This window comes from Macaca thibetana, chromosome 9 (assembly GCF_024542745.1).
Source record: "Macaca thibetana thibetana isolate TM-01 chromosome 9, ASM2454274v1, whole genome shotgun sequence".
NCBI lineage: Eukaryota > Metazoa > Chordata > Mammalia > Primates > Cercopithecidae > Macaca > Macaca thibetana.
In genome coordinates this window covers 13157510-13181918 of record NC_065586.1, presented here as the reverse complement: position 1 = coordinate 13181918, position 24409 = coordinate 13157510, and the positions used below count along the sequence as shown (strand labels likewise).

At 47.7% G+C, this 24409-nt stretch overlaps 2 protein-coding genes across 2 annotated transcripts in view; one reads left to right on the top strand and one right to left on the bottom strand.

Moving 5' to 3' along the window:
- PRPF18 (pre-mRNA processing factor 18) overlaps positions 1-14487 on the bottom strand; it is a 387690-nt gene extending 373203 nt beyond the window's left edge. Inside the window, exon 1 of the mRNA XM_050803268.1 lies at positions 14478-14487. The gene's annotated coding sequence lies outside the window, so the exon portion shown is untranslated. The remainder of the gene's footprint in view (positions 1-14477) is intronic.
- UCMA (upper zone of growth plate and cartilage matrix associated) overlaps positions 1-24409 on the top strand; it is a 45136-nt gene that overhangs the window by 16684 nt on the left and 4043 nt on the right. Inside the window, exons 2-5 of the mRNA XM_050803290.1 lie at positions 15326-15462; positions 15864-15929; positions 16031-16126; positions 19897-19995. Coding sequence (XP_050659247.1) covers positions 15405-15462; positions 15864-15929; positions 16031-16126; positions 19897-19995 — 319 coding nt within the window. The 5' untranslated portion in view covers positions 15326-15404. The remainder of the gene's footprint in view (positions 1-15325; positions 15463-15863; positions 15930-16030; positions 16127-19896; positions 19996-24409) is intronic.

The following is a 24409-nucleotide window of genomic DNA, read 5'->3' as shown; positions in this document are numbered from 1 at the left end:
AAAAAAACTGCTACAAATAAAAAGAGAATTTAGCAAGACTGCAGGATAAAAGGTCAATATGCAAAAATAAATGCATTTCTACATGGTAGCCACAAATGGTTGGAAAATAAAATTTTTAAATATTTCACTTAGGAAAAAATGAAATACTTAAAGAATAAATTCAACAAAAGATATGCAGGACTAACACTAAACAAGATAAAACATTCTAGAGAGAAATTAAAGAAGATCAAAATAAATGGGTAGGTATTTCATGCTCATTGATTGGAAAACTTACCACCGTGGTAAGTGGAGAGATGATAATTCTCCCCAAACTGTTTGTAAAATATATGTCTTTTTAGATGTGCAGAAGAGGCCGGGCATGGTGGCTCATGCCTGTAATCCCAGTACTTTGGGAGGCCAAGGCAGGTGGATCACCTGAGGTCAGGAGTTCGAGACCAGCCTGACCAACATGGAAAACTCCGTCTTGACTGAAAATACAAAAAAATTAGCCGGGCATGGTGGCAGGTGCCTGTAATCCCAGCTACTCAGGAGGTTGAGGCAGGAGAATTGCTTGAACCTGGCAGGCAGAGGTTGCAGGGAGCTGAGATCACGCCACTGCACTACAGCTTGGGTGATAGAGCGAGACTCTACCCCCCCCCCCAAAAAAAAAAGTGAAGAAGAACCTAGAATAGCAGAAGGAAGAACAAAATTAGAGGTCTTACACCGCCTGATTTTAAGACTTACTATAAAACTAAAGAAGTCAAGACAGTGTGATATTGACATAAGGAGCAACAAACAGGTCAATGGAACTGAGGCCAAAGGAGTAGTTCCAGGGACCAAGAGGTGGCCTTGTTGGCCATCTCAGAGCACACACCACTTGGGGAAGAAACAGTTACCTTCCCAGTCCTACTCTCCTAGAGATGTGTTGTGTGGGCCTTCTCTGGGCTTGTCTGATTTCCAGGTTGATCTTGACTGAGCATAAAGCCCTTAGAAAGTGGAACCTCAAAGCCCACAAATGTATGGTCAACTGATTTTTGACAAAAGCATCAAAGCAATCTTTTGGAAAAAGGAAATTTTTTTTTGTCAGATGGTGCTGGAGTAATTAAATATCCACAAGAAAAAAAAAAAAGCTTTGATCCCTAGTTCATACTATACATAAAAATCAATTCAAAATGGCTCATAGATCTAAATATAAAAGTTAAATGAGAAAATAGTCTATAGACCAGGTGTGGCGGCTCACACCTGTAATCCCAGCATTTTGGGAGGCCAAGGGGGCAGATTGCTTGAGTCCAGGAGTTCAAGACCAGCTTGGAAAACATGGCAAAGCCCCATCTCTACAAAAAATTAGTAGGGCATGGTGGCATGCACCTACAGTCCCAGCTATTTGGGAAGCTAAGGTGGGAGGATCACTTGAGCCTGGGAGGTGGAGGTTGCACTGAACCAAGATCATGCCACTGCACTCCAGCCTAGGTGACAGAGTGAGACCCTGTCTCCAATAATAATAATAATTTTTTAAAAACCCACTAATATAATACATACAGAATTGCTGATTGTTAAAAAACAGTTAAGAAAATGAGCAGGCAAGCTACAGACCTAGAGAAAATTCTTTGCAATTCCTACATCTGACAAAGGGTTGTATGAGGAACGTGGAAAATCTGTAATAAAAAGACAACTCAATAAATAATGGACAAAAGATGAACAGAAACTATACAAAGAAATACAAATAAATGGACCTTAAGAATCCTAAAAAAGGAATAAAACATTCCAGAGAGAAATTAAAGAAGATAAAAATAAATGGGGAGGTATTTCACACATAAGGGGTCCATTTCTTTGTATTATTCATCATCAGAGAAATGCAAAAACCATAATGTACTACCATTAACCCCAATTCGACTGGCTAAATTAGAAACAGCAACATCATCAGTTGTTGGTGAAGATGTGGAGGAACTGGAACTCTAACACATTGCTGGCTCCTCAAACTCCAGCATTTTGTTGATTTGTTTGTTTGTTTGTTTGTTTGAGACAGAGTCTTGCTCTGTTGCCCAGGCTGGAGTGCAGTGGCATGATCTCAGATCATTGCAACCTCCACCTCCTGATCTCAAGCAATTCTACTGCCTCAGCCACCTAAGTAGCTGGGATTATAGGCATGCGCCACGACACCCAGCTAATTTTTGTATTTTTAGTAGAGACAGGGTTTCACCATGTTGCGCAGTCTGGTCTCGAACTCCTGGCCTCAAGTGATCTGCCTGCCTTGGCCTCCCAAAGTGCCTGGCCTGTTTTTGTTTGTTTGTTTGTTTGTTTTGACAGGGTCTCACTCTGTTGCCCAGGCTGGAGCACAATGTTGTGATCACGAAGCACTGTAGCCTTGACCTACCACCTTAGCCTCCCAAGTAGCTGCTTCAGGCATGAAGCTGGACATCACCATGTCCAGTTATTTATTTATTTATTTATTTATTTATTTATTTATTGAGACAGGGTTTTGCCATGTTGCCCAGGCTGGTCTTGAACTCCTGGGCTCGAGTCATCCTCCTGCCTTGGCCTCCCAAAGTGTTAGGATTACAGGTGTGAGCACCACAACTGGCCCACATGTCAGCTTTTGCGTATAAAGGTGACATCTTAACCTTCATCCTCTTTCTGCTTTATTCTTTAATTTGTTCAGGATTCCAGTGAAAAGAAGAGGTCCCCCAATAATTCTTTCATCTCTGAAATGGTTATAATTGTTCTTTGGGATTATACTGGAAATCAAATGTGGTAATGGCATCCTGAGACCTTGTAGGCAACCAGTCCCTACCCAAGCTCCCTTCTTATCACTTTTCTCAGACAGCTCACCCTGGGCTTAGAAAGTTCTCTCCCCACCCCCTTCATGCCCTACGACAGCCAGTCTCTGCCTTTCCCTCTCCCCAGCCATTGCCAGAAGGTCCAGAGTCTCACAGACCGGTGTCACCCCTGCCCAGCCTGTCTATGGTTGCTTCTCTGCCCTGTCCATCGGTCACTGCCCTGCCCGTATCTAGCCCTGACAAAAAGTGCAGGTAAGGATTTCAGGGCCTTTATCTTTTCTCTTTAAAAATTACAATAAGGCTGAGTGCAGTGGCTCGTGCCTGTAATCGTAGTATTTTGGAAGACTGAGGGAAAAGGATTGCTTGAGACTAGGAGTTCAAGACCAGCCTGGGCAACATAGGGAGACCCTGACCCAAAAAAAAAAAAAAAAAAATTTTTTTTTCTTTTGAGGCAGAGTCTTCTCTTTTTTTGGAGACATTGCACTCCCAGGGTGCAATCTCCTGGGTTCCAGCGATTCTCATGCCTCCGCCTCCCAAGTAACTGGGACTACAGGTGCACACCACCACACTCAGCTAATTTGTATTTTTAGTAGAGATGGGGTTTCACCATGTTAGCCAGGTTGGTCTTGAGCTCCTGACCTCAAGTGATCTGCCTACCTTGGCCTTTCAAAGTGTTAGGATTATGGGTGTGAGCCACTGCACACGGCTAAAAAAAATTTGTTAAATTTGCAATAATTTTACCAGAATCTCATGCTGTTAAGATATATTAAGATTCTGGAGTTGCCAATTCCTTTTTTCCTTTGGCAAAACCAAAAAACAAATAAAAACAAAACAATGGCTGAGCTCCTCAGCTAGAAAGCAACCAGCCTTTGTGGTGCCGTAAGTTGGGCTGTTTTTCACAAAGGTGCCAATCAAAGTCTAACTAGGTCATGGGACAAGAAGCCATTTTTTCCTGAAGTTACCTCTGCTCAGAATAAATGGACTTGAATTTACAATCTTTCCAATTTGACTCCAAGTTGGATGCATGAGGGAGATGACCTTCCTTCTTTTATATATCTATATCCACATCTTGCCATCTTTTCCTGGATTTTTTGCATTATTTAAAGATCAGACCAGCTGGGTGTGGTGGCTCACCCCTGTAATCCTAGCACTTTGGGAGGCTGAGGCAGGCGGATCACTTGAGGTCAGGAGTTCGAGATCAGCCTGGCCAACGTGGTGAAACCTCGTCTGTACTAAAAATACAAAAATTAGCTTGTGTGGTGGCACACGCCCATGACCCCAGCTACTCGGGAGGCTGAGGCAGGAGAATCGCTTGAACCCAGAAGGCAGAGGTTGCAGTGAGCTGAGATTGCACCACTGTACTCCAGCCTTGGCACAGAGCCAGACTCCGTCTCCCAAAAAAAAAAAAAAAAAAAAAAAAAAAAAGCGCAGATTAATAGCTCTAGTTTAAGAGGCATCCCTGGTCTCACTCCAGAGGCATGTTGTGTTCATCCTTCCTTGAACTGTGAGTTCATCCCTGAGTCTGCATTTACACCAGAACTCACTCAGGTTTCCTGCCTTTCTCTTCCTTAGACAGTTTTTTGTATTAATGATTTTGATGCCCACAGGATACTATATTGTCATTATAAAAACACTGCTCCCAGGCTGAACATTATAGCTCACGCCTGTAATCCCAGCACTTTGGGAGGCCAAGGCGGGTGGATCACCTGAGGTCAGGAGTTTAAGGCCAGCCTGGCCAACATGGCAAAACCCTGTCTCTACTAAAAATACAAAAATTAGCCGGGCATGGTGGCAGGCGCCTGTAATCCCAGCTACTTGGGAGGCTGAGGCAGGAGCATCGCTTGAACCCAGGAGGTGGAGGTTGCAGTGAGCTGAGATTGCACCATTGCACTCCAGCTTGGGTGACAGGAGTGAAACTCCGTCTCAAACAAACATACAAAAACAAAAACAAAAAACACTGTTCCCAGTGAGTATTCGCTCTCTGATTGGACTGTATATTAGTTGAGGGCAAAGACCCAATTTTATAATACTTATTAAATCATGCTTTCATATGGTTTGGCTGTGTCCCCACCCAAATCTCACCTTGAAGTGTCAAGAGCAGGGCCAGGTGGAGATAACTGAATCATGAGGGTAGTTTCTCCCATACTGTTCTTGTGGTATGAATAAGTCTCACGAGATCTGATGGTTTTATAAAGCGCAGTTCCCCTGCACATGCTCTCTTGCCTGCCACCATGTAAGACGTCCCTTTGCTCTTCCTTCGTCTTCTGCCATGACTGTGAGGCCTCCCCAGCCATGTGAAAGTATGAGTCCATTAAACCTCTTTGCTTTATAAATTGCCCAGTCTCAGGTATGTCTGTATTAACATTGTGAGAACAGACTAACACATGCTTTGTCCTGAAAACTGAATTAAATTAAAGGCCATTCTGAATGTAGAATTTCTTGTCATCAAATGACCAACTCAGATCTCCCTCAGGTAGGCCAGGAGATGTTAATGGGGGCTCTGTGTAAAAGATGGCATCATCAATGAAGTTTGGGAAGTTCAAAACAAAATTAAACAGATTTTCTAATTGCATGACTTGTCAGATTGTCTAACTGCAGGACTCATCAGAGCCTTTAATACAGTACTGTGAAGTGTGATTCTGGTAGGGAAAAGGGGAATAGATTCTGTAGTATTTCCCAAATTTTTTTTTTTTTTTTTTTGAGACGGAGTCTTGCTCTGTCGCCCAGGCTGGAGTGCAGTGGCCGGATCTCACCTCACTGCAAGCTCCGCCTCCTGGGTTCCCGCCATTCTCCTGGCTCAGCCTCCCGAGTAGCTGGGACTACAGGCACCTGCCACCTCGCCCGGCTAGTTTTTTGTATTTTTTAGTGGAGATGGGGTTTCACCATATTAGCCAGGATGGTCTCGATCTCCTGACCTCGTGATCCACCTGTCTCGGCCTCCCAAAGTGCTGGGATTACAGGCTTGAGCCACTGTGCCCGGCCCAGTATTTCCCAAATTTTTTTGACCATGGAACCCTTTCACCTTGGAGCATCTTGTACTACTCACTCCAAACCTTGGGGAAGCGACATTCTAATGTATCCGCCAGGGCTGAGGAGCAACTGGGAATTCACATAGGACGATACTCCATCCCAGGAAGATACATTTTGGTATTTAGTAGAAGGGTAGTGGAGGAAGGGGTCAAACCTGCCATTCTACAGCTCTTTTGGTTCTCCAAGCCCATCTTTTAGGACTTAGCATAGCAGAGCCTCTTCACAAGGCGCTCCTTCAAAGCCATCCCCACGAGGAGGACAAGACTGGGGCCTGTGTGCCTGACCTCCTTTGGCATGGCTCAGCCTCAGCTCAGGCTTCCTGAGGTGGCTCAGTTCCTGTGCTCCATGGGCCTACCTCAAGCCGTACCTAGACACAGCCCTGGCTGAGCGCTGGCAGAGCTACCAGGGCTGTGAAGTGCTCAGAACACAGCCATACATTCACTGGATTCCTGGTCGGCCAGGGACCCCAGCCAGCTGGGTCGACACTTCCTCCACAGGCCTTGCCAGTGTGTTTTTTTTTTTTTTTTTTTTTTTTCCTTTTCATTTCCCTACAAAGTTAACCGTGAAACCAGAAAGCAGCTCTGTGTTTCATCTCCAGAGAGAGAGAAAAAGAGAGAGCCGTTGATCAGAGAAATGGCCGCCTCTCCAGGCGCCAGCTCAGGCCTGGGTTATCCATAATACATCTGTATGGAGGCCCTGCTTCCTGCAAAGGTGTGCCAGTCCCTGTCTTCCAGGCTAGGAAATGGTGTGATACCAACCTAAGACAAAGTACAAGCACTTACTAGTCCCCGTGAAGTGCTGCGTTCCCTGGGGTGACCACAGGCCAGGAGGAATTCAGAGGAGAGAGACAGCGGCATCAGAGCCCTCAGGAAGCTTCCTGCGGAGAGAATTGAGCAGAATCTAGAAGGATCAGTATAATTCCTTAAATATCTGTTTTGGCTATTTTCCCTCCTAATTGTAAAATAACTGCACAATAATTACATAAAACTTAACAATATGAAAAAAAAATGGCCAGGCGTGGTGGCTCACGCCTGTCATCCCAGCACTTTGGGAGGCTAAGGTGGGTGATCACTTGAGGTCAGGAGTTCAAAACCAGCCTGGTCAACATGTTGAAACCCCATCTCTACGAAAAACACAAAAATTAGTCTGGAGTGGTGGCACACACCTGTAGTCCCAGCTACTTGGGAGGCTGAGGCAGGAGAATCGCTTGAGCCTGTGGGTGGATGTTGCAGTCAGCTGAGATCACACCACTGTATTACAGCCTGGACAGAACGAGACTCCATCTCAAAAAAAAAAAAAATTCAAGGAAGAAAATAAAGATCATCCCTACTGCAGTGTTTTTTGTTTTTTGTTTTTTAAATGCGTGTGTGTGCATTTTTTCTTTTGTCTTGTTTTGAGACAGAGTCTTGCTCTGTCGCCCAGGCTGGAGTGCAGTAGTGCGATCTTGGCTCACTGCAACCTCTGCCTCCCAGGTTCAAGCAATTCTCATGCCTCAGCCTCCCCAGTAGCTGGGACTACAGGCACACGCCACCACACTTGCGTAATTTTTTTTATTTTCAGTGGAGACGGGGTTTCACCACATTGGCCAGGCTGGTCTTGAACTCCTGATCTCAGGTGATCCCCTGGCCTTGGCCTCCCAAAGTGCTGGGATTATAGACATAAGCCATCATGCTCGGCTGCAATTTTTAATCAAAAAACAGATGAGTCTGTGAATATCTGTGTACATTCATACCAGTGGTTTTCAAGCTTAGATATTCATTCTAATCACCTCAAATATTTGTAACAAATATTGACGTCCAGATCCCAGACAAGTTGGGTAAGAATCTTACAGGTTGGGTCCCAGGCATTGGTGGTTTTTGCTTTTTGTTTTGTCTGTTTTTGCTTGAGATAGGGTCTTGCTCCATTGCCCAGGCTGGAGTGCAGTGGCATAAACGACTCCCTGTTGCCTCAGCCTCCCAGGCTAAAGTGATCTTCCTGCCTCAGCCTCCTGAGTAGCCAAGACTACAGGTGCATGTGACCATTCCCAGTTAATTTTTTTTTTTTTTGAGACACAGTCTGGCTCTGTCACCTAGGCTGAAGTGAAGTGCAGTGGCACGATCTCAGCTCACTGCAAGCTCCGCCTCCCAGGTTCACACCATTCTCCTGCCTCAGCCTCCTGAGTAGCTGGGACTACAGGCGCCCGCCACTATGCCCGCTAATATTTTGTATTTTTTTTAGTAGAGACGGGTTTTCACCATGTTAACCAGGATGGTCTCGATCTCCTGACCTTGTGATCCGCCTGCCTTGGCCTCCCAAAGTGTTGGGATTACAGGCATGAGCCACTGCGCCAGGCCTTTTTTTCTTTTACTTTTTCTTTCTTTCTTTCTTTTTTTTTTTTTTTTTTTTGAGACAGGTTCTGGATCTATCACCCAGACTGGAGTGCCATGGTGAAATCACAGCTCACTGCAACCTCTGCTCCCCAGGCTCAAGTGATCCTCTGCTCCGCCTCCCAAGTAGCTGGGACTACAGGTGTACACCACCACGCCCAGCTAATTTTTGTATTTTCTGTAGAGATGTGGTCTCACTTGGTTACCCAGGCTGGTCTTGAACTCCTGTGTGTGAGCGATCTGCCCTCCTCAGCCTCCCAAAGTGCTGGGATTACAGGTGTGAGTCACTGTGCCCAGCTAATTTTTAAATTTTTTTGTAGAGACCAGAAGGGAGAGAGGGGTGGTCTCACTGTGATGCCCAGGTTGGTTTTGGATTCCTGGGCTCAAGTGATCCTCCTGCTTCAGCTTCCTGTGAGCCACTACGTCTGGCCAGTCCTCATATCCTAGAGACGGGAGCCATTAGGGTGGGCTTCTCATCCCCGAGTGTCATCTTCAGGAGCGGGGCTCTGGCCCACTGGGCCCAGATGCTCTTTAGGTCCCTGACGGGTCTACGTCCCAGCAATGGAGATGAGGGCAGTGGTGGACCGATAGAGCTGGGCACCAGAGCACCACTCTCAGGCCTGGGGCAGCTCAGAAAATCGGCAGTGATTCAGGTTCTTGGGTCAAAAGGCCAGAAGCTGCTGAGCAGTGGGGAGGTATGGGGGTCCCAGCCAGACACTCAGGCCACCAGGGCACAGGCCGCCATGTTGGCAAAGCAGGCCTCAGAGGTGAAGGTTAAATAGAGGAGGCCGGGTCCTCTGCTGTGGTTACGCGAGGGCTGCAGGGCAAAGATTTTCACTGCATTTCTTTGGGGAGAGAGAAGTCCCAGGCGACTCCCAGTTCACAGTCTCAAGCCTAAGGTGTTGGACTGTCAGTAGTCTTAGTGATGAGCTCCTTCCGGTTCCATGGGCAAGCATCCCAGTGACTCCTGGCGGAGACCTGCCCAAGGTCCTCACCCCTGGCTGAAGTCACCCCTCCGTCCCTCCTCTTCCTCCTCAACCCTCCTTACCCTCTCCCCCAAAGGCTGAGGCTGTTTTTTGTCACTCAAAGAGTAAAAGAACCAATGATATATATATATATATATATTTTTTTTTTTTTTTTTTTTTTTTTTTTTTTTTTTGAGACGGAGTCTTGCTCTGTCACCCAGGCTGGAGTGCAGTGGCCGGATCTCAGCTCACTGCAAGCTCCGCCTCCCAGGTTTACGCCATTCTCCTGCCTCAGCCTCCCGAGTAGCTGGGACTACAGGCGCCCGCCACCTCGCCCGGCTATTTTTTTGTATTTTTTAGTAGAGACGGGGTTTCACTGTGTTAGCCGGGATCGTCTCTCGATCTCCTGACCTCGTGATCCACCCGTCTCGGCCTCCCAAAGTGCTGGGATTACAGGCTTGAGCCACCGCGCCCGGCCACCAATGATATTTTAATGCCCTTTCCCCAAGACCTGTCTCCATGATTCTTTCTCAGGACAATTAAATCCTATCCATTCCAGGTGATCTTCCAGGACAATGGAGCCACCTACTCTCCCTTTTCATGACTAGCTTACTCTCCTCCACCCTATTTTTATTTATTTATTTATTTATTTTTGAGATGGAGTCTCACTCTGTTGCCCAGGTTGGAGTGCAGTGGTGTAATCTTGGCTCACTGCCACCTTTGCCGCCCGGGTTCAAGCAATTCTTCTGCCTCGGCCTCCCAAGTAGCTGGGATTACAGGTTCGCACCACCACACCCAGCTAATTTTTGTGTTTTTAGTAGAGACAGGGTTTCACCATGTTGGCCAGGCAGGTCTCGAACTCCTGACCTCAGGCGATCCACCTGTCTCAGCTCTCCAAAGTGCTGGGATTATAGGCCGGGATATATATATTTATATATATAAATGTATATTTTGTAACTTTTTTTCTGAGATACAATCAACGTACCATGCAATTCACCCATTTAAAGCGTGTACCATTCGGCCAGTCGTGGTGGCTCACCCCTGTAATCCCAGCACTACGGGAGGCTGAGGCAGGTGGATTGCCTGAGGTCAGGAGTTCAAAACCAGCCTGGCCAACATGGTGAAACCCCATAACTACAAAAATACAAAACTTAGCCGGGCACGGTGGCACGTGCCTGTATTCCCAGGATTATTATTTTTTCTCAAAAAATAAATAAATAAAGTGTACCATTCAATGGTTTTTAGTATATTCACAAAATTGTGCAACCATCACCACGATCGATTTTACAACATTTTTATCACCCCAAAAAGAAACCCCATGCAAATTAACACTCACTCCCCATATTTCCTAACCTCAAAGCCTTGGACAATCACTTAATCTTTGGTCTGTCTCTGGGGATTGGCCTATTCTAGACATTTCATGTAAATAGAATCCTGAAACCTGCAGCCTTTTGTGACTGGTTTCTTTCACTCAGCATAATGTTGTCGAGGCACATCCAGTTGTAGCATGCATCCATACCTCATCGCCCCCTTTTTTTTTTTTTGAGATGAAGCTTTGCTCTTGTCACCCAGGCTGAAGTTCAATGGCACAATCTTGGCTCACTGAAACCTCCGCCTCCTGGATTTAAGCAATTCTCCTGCCTCAGCCTCCTGAGTAGCTGGGACTACAGGCGCCCGCCACCATGCCCAGCTAATTTTTGTATTTTTGGTAGAGACAGGGTTTCACCATGTTGACCAGGCTGGTCTTGAACTCCTGACCTCAGGTGATCCACCTGCCTCAGCCTCCCAAGTGCTGGGATTATAGGTGTGAGCCACCACGCCCAGCGTCCTCATCCCTTTTTATGGCTGAACAATACTCCATTGTATGGATATACCACATGTTTATCCATTCATCAGGTGACGGACTTTGGGTTGTTTCTGTCTTTTGTCGATCATGGATAATGCTGATGTGCACATTTGTGTACAAGTATTTGTGTGGACGTATGTTTTCACATCTACAGTAGATATTTTCATTTCTAGAGTAGATATCTACAAGTGGAATTCCTGGGTCATGTGTAACTCTATTTACTATTTTGAGGAACTCTCACATTAGATTTATTTATTTATTATTTATTTATTTATTTTAGATGGAATCTCCCACTGTCGCCCAGGCTGGAGTGCAGTGGCAGGATCTTGGCTCGCTGCAACCTCCACCTCCCGAGTTCAAGCGATTCTCCGGCCTCAGCTTCCCGAGTAACTGGGATTACAGGCATGTGCCACCACACCCGGCTAATTTTTGTATTATCAGTGGAGACGGGGTTTTGCCCTGTTGGCCAGGCTGGTCTCGAACTCCTGACCTCAGGTGATGCGCCCACCATGGCCTCCCAAAGTGCTGGAATTACAGGCATAAGCCACCGCACCTGGCCTCACATCGTATTTAAAATGTTCATTAATTCACCCATCTCCTTCAGTGCTGTGGTATCTCTCTGAGGGGATGTTGCCATCTTGTTCATACCTAATATGGTGCTGGTACAGACCAGATGCTTCATAAATGTTTGCTGAATTCATCAACCAAAGTGCTCTGGTATGAAAGCATTGAAAGACAACATTGATGAGCTCATTTCAATGGGCTAGTCATAAGAAAGCACACATCCAGGAGCCTGAAATTTGCAAGTTTATGTATCACCGGGCTTAAGGTCTTTCTCAAGCAGAAGAGTGAAATTTGGGGTGCATTGCGAAGAACTGACTTAGATAACCAAGATGACGTTACCATTCTCCCTGGTCTGGCTAAACTTTAGAAGGCTTCTTCCCAGCTGTAGGCCCCTGACCTCCCTTTTCTCGTCACAATCACTTTAGAAAACTTGGAATTGTAGCCAGGCATGGTGGCTCATGTGGGTAGTCTCAGCACTTTGGGAGGTCGAGACAAGGAAGATTGCACGAGCTCAGAAGTTTGAGACCAGCCTGGGCAACACAGCAAGACCTTATCTCTTATTAAAAATAGTAATTTTTAAAAAATTAGCCGGGCGTGATGGCATGCACCTGTTGTCCCAGCTACCCGGGAGGCTGAGGTGGGAGGATCCCCTGAGCCCAGAAGTTCGAGGCTGCAATGAGACCTGATTGCGCCACCACACTCCAGCCTGGGGGACAGAGTGAAACTCTGTCTAAAATAAAATAAAATAAAATAAAAATAAAGAAAAATGAAAATTAAAAAGAAAGAAACTTGCAATTGCAAATTCTTTCTCTGACCTTTTGAAATATACGCATCTTTCAGCTTTACAACCCAGTAAATGTCTTTCTTAAGGACCAACCTAAGGATAATTTTTTTTTTTTTTGAGACAGGGTCTCACTCTGTCACCCAGGTTGGAGTGCAGTGGTGTGATCACAGCTCCCTGCAGCCTCAACCTCCTTGAGGAGGAGTGATCCTCCCACTTCAGCCTCCTGAGGAGCTGGGACTACAGGCATGTGTCACCATACCCTGCTAATTTTTTGATATTTTGTAGAGACAAGCTCTCCCTCTGTTGCCCAGGCTGGCCTTGAACTCCTGGGCTCAAGCAATCCTGTTGCCTCGGCCTCCCAAAGTGCTAGGATTACAGGCATGCACCACCACAGGTGGCTGGGGTCATTTTTTGAAAAGCAAACATCGAAGGAGGTAGCACCCTATCTCCTGATCTCTGTGGAAAGGTAGGGGCATAAATTCAGCGGACACCTTACTCTGAGTTGTGAAGACCAATTAGCAAACATAGTGGCCTATGATTACCTACCCCTGCAGCTCTTTAAACCACTCCAGCTCCTTGGTTCAGCAGAATCGAGCCCAGGTTCTCTCCTCTATTGCACAACTCTTTTATTATTATTATTTTTAAAATAGAGACAGGGTCTCACTATGTTGCCCAGGCTGGTCTCGAACTCCTGGGCTCAAGCAATCCTCCTGCCTTGGCCTCCCTAAGTGCTGGGATTACAAGCGTGAGCCACCATGCCTGGCTGATTGCACAAGTCTTGAATGAAGCCTTTTTTGCCTGTTTAACTTTGTTGAGTGTTGATAATGGCATTGACTCAATACACCACTTGGTCTACCAGGAACTGAGGGCATAACTCATGTAAAGTTGAAATGACTCTTGGTGAGAGGTGTTCATGTAAATAAAGTCACAGAGGATGCCATGGCCCACTTATAAATGTTAACTTGAAACAAACATTCAAAAGCCCATTAATATACCTCGTATTATGAATATATAGTTGGCTGGGCATGGTAGCTCATGCCTGTAATTTCAGCACTGTGAGAGGCTAAGGTAGGAGGAATGCTTGAGCCCAGGAGTTTGAGACCAGCCTAGGCAACATAGGGAGACCCTGTCTCTACAAAAAATTTAAAAATTTACCAGGTGTAGGCCGGGCACAGTGGCTCACGCCTGGAATCCCAGCACTTTGGGAGGCCAAGGTGGATGGATCACCTGAGGTCAGGAGTTCAAGACCAGCCTGACCAACACGGAGAAACCCCATCTCTATTAAAAATACAAAATTAGCTGGGCATGGTGGTGCATGCCTGTAATCCCCGCTACTCAGGAGGCTGAGGCAGGAGAATTGCTTTAACCCGGGAGACGAACATTGCAGTGAGCCGAGATTGCGCCATTGCACTCCAGCCTGGGCAACAAGAGTGAAACTCTGTCTCAAAAAAAAAAAAAAAAAAAAAAAAAATTAGCCAGGTGTGGTGGCACCTGTAGTCCCAGCTACTCCGAGGCTGAGCAGGAAAGGATCACTCGAGGCTGGGGAGGTGAACGCTACAGTGAGCTATGATTGCAACACTGCACTCCAGCCTGGGCAACAAAGCAAGACCCTGTCTCCAATAAATAAATAAATAAATAAATAAATAAATAAATAAATAAATAATATATTGTGTTATTTCATTTCACTTCATTCTCAGAGGACTAATGATGTCCCTGAGAGTCCCCCATTTGGTAGGGATGAAGTAAGGATTGTACCAAAGGGCAAATTGTGACCTTGGAACCAGGGGACTGTCAGAACTCAGCCTCCAGGAGCCTCGTGGAGAATATAGATGAACATCCTTCCTCAGGTCTCGGGAGCAAAAAGAAGGAAATGCTGTAGATATGATGTGAACGCTTGTGTGTTGGGCAAGAGAGTGACGGTTTAAAAAAAAAATTTTAACTCCTTTGACATCCCTCGGAGCTGACTGTGTTGACACAGATGAGTGGGGAAAGTGAGAGTCCCGTGAGTCAGGACCACATTTCTGAATTTTTTTCTGGTTCCTTATTTCTCTGTGAAAGACCCAGTTCTCTAGTGCTGAGCCAGAGCATCCTGGAGCATCCAGATAGTATTTCTCCTCTCGGGCCACAGAAATAGGGTCTGTCTCCATGACAATGGTGTCTAGAAGTCCCCCCATGAGATTAAGTCTGACAGGAGCTGTCCACTTAGCAAATACCAGGTCTCCATCCAGACTGAATCAGCGTCACGAGCCGTGTGTCCTGCTCCCAGCTTGACCAATGACTTCCTTGGGTCTATAGGGAAACTTGTAAACTTGCTGGCATATCACCATTGCCCCCCACGTGCCACACAAGGAGGCCATAAAACATTTGTCTCCCCCCCATCACAACTAGGATATAGAATGTGCTAGCTGAGAGGACTTGGCCTCTTGGCCTTGCTGTCTTTAAAGGGCTCTGGGACACGTGGTCCCAGGGGTTTGTGTTTGGCTTGGCAGTGAGCATCAGCTGGGAGCAGCGTATCAGGTTAGCTGTTCTCTGGTCACTGTCAGCATGACCCACACGTGTGTCGCCCTGATGGGTGTTCCAGTCATTATGGGCCCTCCTTGCCTGACATTTGGATCAAAACTCCCCCATTGATCCCCTCTTCCTCCTCGTCCCCACCCATGCTTCAACCCTGAGGACCAGGGCCCTAACGTCCCTGGAGCAGGTGCCAGGACCTCCTTGACACAGCCCTTGGTCTCTGGAACCCTGACTATTAGGATGAGCCTTCCCAGCAGCAGATCCCCAGACACAGACATTGGAAAGGCCACTCCAAGACCGTCTCAGCCAGGGCCCTAACTACAAGCTCTGCTTCTGGAGACGTTTGCCAGGTGCCAAAAACATCTCTGGTGCTCCGTCCAGGAGCAGCCAATAGAGAGGGCAGCCCGGCCCCCTCCTCCTCTCCTCCAGTGGCATCCCAGCCTCCTGCCTCTCCCTCTCTCTTCCCTCCCCCCTCCTCCCTCTCACCTGGGCTGCCTGCCTCAGAAGTGAGGACCTGGGAGGGTGCAGGACGCCTGGTCTGCCCTGTGGGTCCTGGACGGAGTCCCCACCTCTGCAAAGATGACTTGGAGACAGGCCCTCCTGCTGTCTTGCTTCTCCGCCGTGGTGCTCCTGTCTAGTGAGTACGGGAGGGTCAAGGCAGAGGGTGTTAGTTACATGGTAAGGGAGACTTGCCAGGCACAGGTAAGGCTGCTCAGGAGATGCAGGTAAAAAGGGGTATGCTTATTGTTAAGCGGTGTGTGTGTGTGTGGGTGTATGTGTTTGTGTGTGTGTGTGTAGAACACAATGTAATACAGAAAAAAAAAAAAGTAAAGAAAGAAACAAAATAGAAAGAAAACTCAAGCTAACTTGCTTGGTGGGTTCCTGGGGAGACTGGCTCTGCAGCTGGTATGTGAGACACCACGGGCCCCCTGCCAGGGCCTGACAGGACGCTTAGCCTGGAAAGCAGGATGGGGGCTCAGCTCAGGGTCCGGGCTCCCCTCTGATGCTGCAGCCTCACTCTGTGCCCTTTTCCTGCAGTGCTGAGAGAGGGAACCGGTGCATCTGTGGGCACCACACAGGCGGCGAAAGAAGAGGCGAGTGAAGGTGAGTGCAGGGGCCACCCACGGGGCAGGGCAGGTGCAGCCAGTGAAGCAGCAGCCAGGGCATCCCCATGCTGCTGGTAACAGGCCTCTCCTGGGTTTCAGATGCAAAACAGAGGATTTTCATGCAGGAATCAGATGCCTCGAATTTCCTCAAGAGGCGCGGCAAGCGGTCCCCCAAGTCCCGAGATGAGGTCAATGGTAAGGATGCTGGAGGGATCCCCCCCATCACCACCTCTGCTTGCACGTCCCAGCTCCTCCTCTCCCACAGTCAGCCAGGCGGTAGGATGCAACCAGACACCAAGGGCTCACCCCAGATCCTTGGGTTTCAAAGGGACTGCAGCTCTGAATGAGAAATTACACCCTATTTCCTGACTGTAGGTCGTACATTGGATTGAATACTTTGTCAGGGTAAGGAGGCCCCACCTCTGCAAAGATACTTGGAGACAGGTCCTTTTGTCCCGCTTCTTGGCTATGTTAGATTACTACCTTAAATGCACCTAACAGGGATAAAATGCATTCTATTTCAGAAAGGTGTAGGGAGGGAAATCTATGTTCCGGTCTGGAGGAGCTCCACACATCAGTGTGGGCTTTGCGAGTACTGGCACAGCACACCTTCCGTGTAAAAGCAACAGCTTCACACAACGGGAAGGCACAGGACACTGGGTGCTAAGAAATGTGGGTTTGGGGACAGCTGTGCTGCTAAGTGGCCTTGGCTACTTCCTCCCTCTGGTCCTAATTTCCTTATTTACAAGCCTCTGAAAGAGCTGTGTTCAACCGGCAGAGTTTTTTTTAAGTTTTCATTTTCAGTGCACTGGGGTGAGCCTGTCTGCACAGCCTGCTGTAGGGCCTGTGGAGTCCCGGCTTCAGGGTCCTCATGCCTTTGACCTGTCAGCCCCTGAGGGCATTTGAGTTTCTCCTCCCGAATCTGCTTCTTCCAAGACGCTGAGCTCAGACCCTACCGCCCAAGTCTCTGGCTTAAGTCTTTCCTCCTCGTGCCCGTGCGTGAATGAACTCTTTGTATTCAGGGCACTCAGCAAGGTGATTTGCTTGGTAAAAACAACAGGACTGTTTTCAAATGATGGGAAGAACAGAGATAGAAATGCTTGGAGATGAAATTTCTTAAAAAAAAAAAAATTCTGATAAGCATAACAATGCTAGGAAAACCTCCAGGCCTCATACAACTTGATATTTAAAAGTTGGTCAATGTCAAGAAGCACTGAAAGCTTGGGAGGGAAGCTGGACTGTTCTTGATCAAAATTGAAAAAGCAATCTTCTGACAGACTTCCAGGAGAAATGCATGATTTTAGGCCAGGCAAATAGCTTCTGTCCTCTTTTTTTTTTTTTTTTTTTTTTTGAGCTGGAGTCTCACTGTCACCCAGGCCGGAGTGCAATGGCAGGATCTTGGCTCATTGCAACCTCCACCTCCCAGGTTCGGGTAATACTCCTGCCTCAGCCTCCCATGTAGCTGGGATTACAGGCGCTTGCCACCATGCCTGGCTAATTTTGGTCTAGAACTCCTGACCTCAGGTGACCCACCTGCTTCGGCCTCCTAAAGTGCTGAGATTACAGGCATGAGCCACCGCGCACATCCTCTTCTGTCCCCTTAAGCCAACTCCAAACAATGAGTACACCATTTAACCTGAAGCTCCTCACCTGGGACAGAAGCTCGGTGTGTCTATTAGTCGTGGGAGGTGCAGGACAGCCTGGTGAACACCCAGATGTGTGAACGCATCTGTTGTCACCCGGTCAACTCCTGTGGATGGCAGGAGGGCAGTGCCCAGCGATCCCTCAGGTTGGATAAAGGGCAGGTGACAGACACTTCAATCAACTTGAATTTGGAACCAGGAGACAGGCATCTGACATCTCTTTGCCTCTGGGATAAAGGGTGAAAAGAGAGTGTGATGAATGCATGTTCTTGAAAAGGAACGTACACAATGCACAGAATGATGCATAGTATAAAATTACTATCTTGTCCTGAGGATTAAATTGTTACTATTCATAACCTCAAAGCTCCAGTTTGTGGCACCTCTGAAAAGGCCATTTGGGAATATTATTTCCTGTCCTGAGTACACAGGGGACAGAGAATGTTTTTTTAGGAATTGGCAGTGACTTACTAAGTACCCGCTTCCTAAACCCTAAGCCCCCGCACCTCCCACCACGGCTTTCTGGCACTTGGAGCAACATCAGGACCCACAGTGGGTGGGAAGAGGGAAGCTGAGCTGGCAGTGGCGTGTGGGAGCCTGGTGTCCTAGCTCTCCCCCAACCTGCTGTGTGACCTCTGTTAGGTCATGCATGTCTCTGAGCCTGAATCTCCTCTGAGAAATGTGTGGATGCTGAGTGAGAGGTGGGGCATGGGTATGGATGGGATAACCAACCCCTCCTGACAGACTCAAGTTTCTTGCAACTAAGTAGGTAACGGCAGACATTTGGGAAGAAACATTCCAGACGTCTGGAATCTGCACTAAGCCCAGTTCACAGTTAACTTGATTTTTAATCTGAGTTAACTTAAATAATAAAAAAGTAACAGAAACAACTAGTATTTATATAATTCATTAACGTAAGCGTCTTACTTCCAAGAAGGATTTGAGATGGTTTCTGTTTGCTTATTTATTTATTTTGAGACAGAGTCTTGCTCTGTCGCCCAGGCTGGAGTGCAGTGGCACGATCTCAACCTCCACTTCCCCGGTTCAAGCAATTCTCCTGCCTCAGCCTCCCAAGTAGCTGGGATTATAGGCGCCCGCCACCACACCCGGCTAATTTTTGTATTTTTAGTAGAGACGGGGTTTCGCCATGTTGGCCAGGCTGGCCTTGAACTCCTGACCTCAAGCGATCCGCCTGCCTTGGCCTGTCAAAGTGCTGTGATTACAGGCATGAGCCACCGCGCCTGGCCTGAGATGGCTTCCAATATTATCATTTTGCAAAGACTTTTCGTTGCTTCTCCCAGCACCTCTGTAATGTGGGTTGGGGGATAGGGAACCATGACTTTCCCCTTTCTCTGCTTCCTTCATCATCCCCCAGCCTCCTCTTGCACATCAGAGTTGATGGGGCAAAAAACCAGTACCTCCGTCTCCCTCATTTGGTGTGAGGGGAATCCCACTGTGAGACTGTGAGGCATGCTGAGGGACCGGTTCTTCTTGCCCTAGACGTGGCCTCCCTGGCTTCTTGGGTTTCTCCAGTTGAAGCTCGTGTTGGGGGAAATACCTTGAAAGGAGAGACCTTTACATCGTTTCCTCCAGACAACCGGGAATTTTTATTCCAACAGCTGTAATGCTTGGTAGAACTTGTCTTATATCTTTCTCCTTAGTGAACTATAGGTCTCTTAAGCAGAGGGAAGGATTTTATTTATTTATTTTTTGAGGCAGGGTCTCGCTCTGTTGCCTAGGGTGGAGTGCAGCAGCGCAATCATAGCTCACTGCGGCCTTGAACTCCTGGCCTCCAGCAACCCTCCTGCTTTAGCCTCCTGCTTTAGCCTCCCAAGTAGCTAAGCTCATAGGCGTGAGCCACCATACTTGGCTGGAGGGATGGAATCTTTGTTACTTGGCTTTTTAATTCCAGTGCTTAGCCTACATCCTGGCTGTGATAAGTGTTTGAAAATGTTGCATGGCTGTGAGATGAAGTTGGATTATTCCTTTACGGAATTCATTTCTCAGCATGGGATTTCTGGTTTCCTAGTGGCCTGGTATACTTGGATACACCACCAACTTTATCAGCAGAGCTAAACCATTTTACTCTTTGGGGCCTCTGTCTTCTCACCTGCAAATGAGGCAGCTGGATCCGGCAATCACCTTCAAATTTTAAAGTCTATGTAAGGAGTAAATAATTTCAGGGAAGTCTCCAACCACAATCTCCCACAAACCACTCACCCCTCAACCAGATGTGACTTCTCAGACGAGCTGTGTTTCCCTAAGTGTGTGCCCCTAAATGTCCTCATTCGTGGGGGGCAACTCTTGCTTCTTTTCCTTTCACAGCGGAAAACAGGCAGAAGCTTCGGGCCGACGAGCTGCGGAGAGAATATTACGAGGAACAAAGGAATGAATTTGAGAACTTTGTGGAGGAACAAAACGATGGTAAGAGCTCTTCAGTCAGTGTCTTCAGGGAGGTGGAGCTTTGGGGAGAAATCACATGGTTTGTTTTCTCTTCTTCTACCTAACTTTTTGTGTGTGTGTGTGTGTGTTTTTGAGACGGAGTCTTGTTCTGTTGCCCAGATTGGAATGCAGTGGTGCGATCTCAGCTTACTGCAACCTCCACCTCCCAAGTTCAAGCGATTCTCCTGCCTCAGCCTCCAGAGTAGCTGGGATTACAGACGCCCCCAGCTAATTTTTGTATATTTAGTAAAGACATGGTTTCTCCATGTTGGCCAGGCTGGTATTGAACTTTTCATTGGAGGAGGGAGGAAAGGGAAGGTCTACTTTCAATTCATATCCACGAGAGCCTTGAAAAAGGGAGGGCCAGGCGCAGTGGCTCGTGCCTGTTATCCCAGCACTTTGGGAGACCGAGGCGGGTGGATCACCTGAGGTCAGGAGTTCGAGACCAGCCTGGCCAACATGGCGAAACCCCATCTCTACTAAAAATACAAAAATTAGCTGGGCGTGGTGGCGCGCACCTGTAATCCCAGCTACTCCACAGACTGAGGCAGGAGAATCACTTGAAATCGGGGACAGAGGTTGCAGTGAGCCAAGATTGTGCCACTTCACTCCAGCCTGGGCAACAAGAACGAAACTCCATCTCAAAAAAAAAAAAAAAAAAAAAAAAAAGAAGGGAGAAAAATGGCTACACAGAACTTGAGAAGGTGTGGAAGGGGACAGAATACCCTTATTCCCATTGGCCTGGGGACTGTGGGGATGGGGCAACTGTTTGCTGACTGCGTGGATATAAAACTCCTTTCCCTCCCTCCTCCTACTTGGGCATCACCGTGCCGGTCTGTGTTCTCCGTCTAAGCACGAGAACTTAGGCTTAAGTTCCTTGGTAGGATCATATTGGGCAGATTCCAAACTCACTCACAGGTGCCTTATATCCACGTCAATGTCCTGGCTCCAGGTCCTTCTCCATCCTGGAAAATCAAGACCTTCATTGACCTATTCAATGTACTCAGCCTCTTTACTTCCTGGCAGAGCAAACCAGGAAAACTGAACTCAGAAAACACCTTGCCTTCTACCCTCTCACCCCCACCCCCAGCATCAACATCTACAGCCCATCTTCAGCCTCCAACTCATCCAAAAACATCAGATCCCCTGAAAATTTCTGTATGGTTTTCTTGTGGCTTTATGCTTCTCCTATTTGTATCCTCTTCACTAAGCCTTGGTCTTTTGTTTACTAGCAAAAAATAAAGAGTAGGAAAGGCCCAGGGAGGCCAAGAGTTTTCGGGGGCTGAGGCGGGCGGATCACTAGGTCAGGAGTTTGAGACTACCCTGGCCAACATGGTGAAACCCCGTCTCTACTAAAAATACAAAAAAATTAGCCAGGCGTGGTGGTGCACACCTGTAGTCTGAGCTACTCGGGAGGCTGAGGCAGGCGAATTGCTTGAAACTTGGAGGCGGAGATTGCAGTAAGCCGAGATCACACCACGGCACTCCAGCCTGGGCAACAGAGCCAGACTCTGTCTCAAAGAAAAAAAGGCCCAGAGAGACCAGTATCTTTGGCCAGGCAATCTGCACACTTCATTCCTGCCCTCAACCCCTCAGTAGACAGGGTTCCTCTCTGCTCTCAGAAAGTGCTGGCTGCACCAGAGCTCCGTGGAGGATGGTGCAGCTGGGGACACGGGTAGAGGATGCCCTGCCTTTGAGCTACAGCCTCCCACGGGGTGGAATTTAATTTTGCTGTCTATGAAGTACCCTCAAGGGTCATCCACACCAAACATCCTTAAGACCATTTAATGGGGATCAGACCAGTATACTAGAGAATATGTGTATGTGTGTGTATTTCTTTTCCTTTTTTTTTTTTTTGGGGGGGGGCACGGAGTCTTGTTCTGTTGCCCAGGCTGGAGTACAGTGGCATGATCTCAGCTCACCACAAACTTCACTTCCGAGTTCAAGAGATTCTCCTGTCTCAGCCTCCCGAGTAGCTGGGATTACAGGTGTGCACCATTACGCCCAGCTAATTTTTTGTATTTTGGGTAGAGACAGGGATTTACCATGTTGGCCAGGCTGGTCACGAACTCCTGACCTCAAGTAATCTGTCCATGTCAGTCTCCCAAAGTGCTGGGACTATAGGCGTGGGCCACTGCACCTAGCCCTGTTTATTTATTTGTTTATTTGGTCTTTCTCCAAATTTCACGATTGTGATACTCCTGAGGAAAATCACCTGGTACTTCCTGGGTGCACGTGAACTTGGCCGTGAGGCCCCAGTTTAGGTCGCCTTTGTTGGAGAGAGTCAGCTCTTTCAGTTCTCCTGGCCGTTGGCTCTGATGGACTGGGGAGGCAGCACCCTTGGAAGGCATCTCCTAGTGAAAAGGAAATCACCCCAGGTCAAGTGCTACAGGCTGTGCCCATTGCCCTGCAGGTGGCACCTGGCTGAGCCTTGCAAACAGGTGTTGGGCTTGGATCCTGGCAAATCAAACTTCCTTAGGAACGTACTGGGAAAACTTCAGGCTGTGACAGCTTGGAAGCACACGCTTCTGCTGAGATGTGTTTATCTTGGTGGGCAGCTGGGGGAGAAGCATTTAAAAGTTGAGAATGTGGCCTTCAAAATTCCTTCAGTGTGATTTGGACTCATACTATTAAAATAGTATTCTATTTTGAGCAGTTTTAAATGTTTTAGGTCCAAAACTCTAGCATGGAGATGGAAAAACATTCACTGTTTTCCCTTTCGTGATGAATTCGGGATGCAGGGTTGGGCGCCTGCAGGTCCTCTTACAGGAGGGGGAGACAGGAGGCCCTAGGTCTTGCCCACACCGATGGAGAAAACACAGGCCTTTGGGGAATGCAGTTCCAGAAGCTGTTGTCCTGGAGCCCTTGCTCTGCCGGGCACTGTAAGGGGCCACCTAATCCTCACAATCTGCCTCTGAGACAGGTCTTATAATTTCCAGCTCATGGTTTCAAAAACTGAGGCTCAGGCTGGGCACCGTGGCTCACACCTGTAATCCCAGCACTTTGGGAGGCTAAAGTGGGAGCATCACTTGAAGCCAGGAGTTCAAGACCAGCTTGGGCAACTAAGCGAGGCCCTGTCTCCACAAAAGAAAAAAAAATTCAATTAAAAAACATAAGCTGGGCATGGCGGCATGTGCCTGTAGGCCCAGCTACTCTGGAGGCTGAGGCAGGAGGATGGCTTTAACCCAGGAGTTCGAGACCAGCCTGAGCAACATAGAGAGACACCATCTTACCAAAAATGAGAAAATTAGCTGGGCTGCTGGCATCTGCCTGTAGTCCCAGCTACTTGGGTGGTTGAGAGAGGATCGCTTGATCCTGGGGAGTTCAAGGCTAGAGTAACTATGATCATGCCATTGCACTCCAGCCTGGGCAACACAGCAAGACCCTGTCTCAAAAACAAACAAACAAACAAACAAACAAAAAACTCACATCAAAAATAAAAAACTGAGGCTTAGAAAGGATACGTGAATACCCAAGGAGACGTAGGCAGTAGATAGCCCTAGCATTAGAACCCCAAGGCTTATTTGCCAGCAAAGCTCCTGTTCTTGTAAATCAAGGATGAGCAAATGCACAGAGGTCTTGGAGAGCTTCTTTGATCCACAAATTGGCCCCTGGATGGAGTGAGTGAGAAAAATAAAGCAGACTAGCCCTAAGGGGGTCTCCCCAGAGCTCCATCAAGGCAGGGGTCACAAGGTGGAGCAGGCCTGGCCTCCTAAGGATGAGTTTTGGAAAAGGTGGAAATCATATCAATCTTCTTTCCTCTCCCTTGCCTTTGGCTCACAATGTTGCACAGGGTCTTGCTTGCCTGAAACCATCCCTGGGGCTCAAGGTGTCTGACTTCTAAGCCCTCCCCTGAGGCCCCTGACATACCTGTCAGTCAGGACCCTGGTTTCAGCTAGCTGTCTTATCTAACCAAGTTACCTACTCTTTCTTTTTCTTTTTGACGGAATCTCGCTCTGTCGCCTAGGGTGGAGTGCAGTGGTGCGGTCTCAGCTCACTGCAACCTCCACCTCCCAGGTTCAAGTGATTCTCCTGACTCAGCCTCCTGAGTAGCTGGGATTACAGGCCACCACGCCCTGCTAATTTTTGTATTTTTAGTAGAGACGGGGTTTCACCATGTTGGCCAGGCTGATCTTGAACTCCCGACTTGAGGTGATCCGCCCACCTTGGCCTCCCACAGTGCTGAGATTATAGGCGTGAGCCCCTGAGCCCGCTCCCGAGTCACCTAAGGGTTACTGATAGCAGTTGGATATTCGACATCTCCCCAAAGTACTTAACTTCATAAAAGGATGCCCACCAGGTACCACGTCTCAAGCCTGTAGTCCCAGGACTTTGGGAGGCCAAGGTGTTTAGCCCTGGCAACATAACGAGACCCTGTCTCTGTTAAAAATTAGCC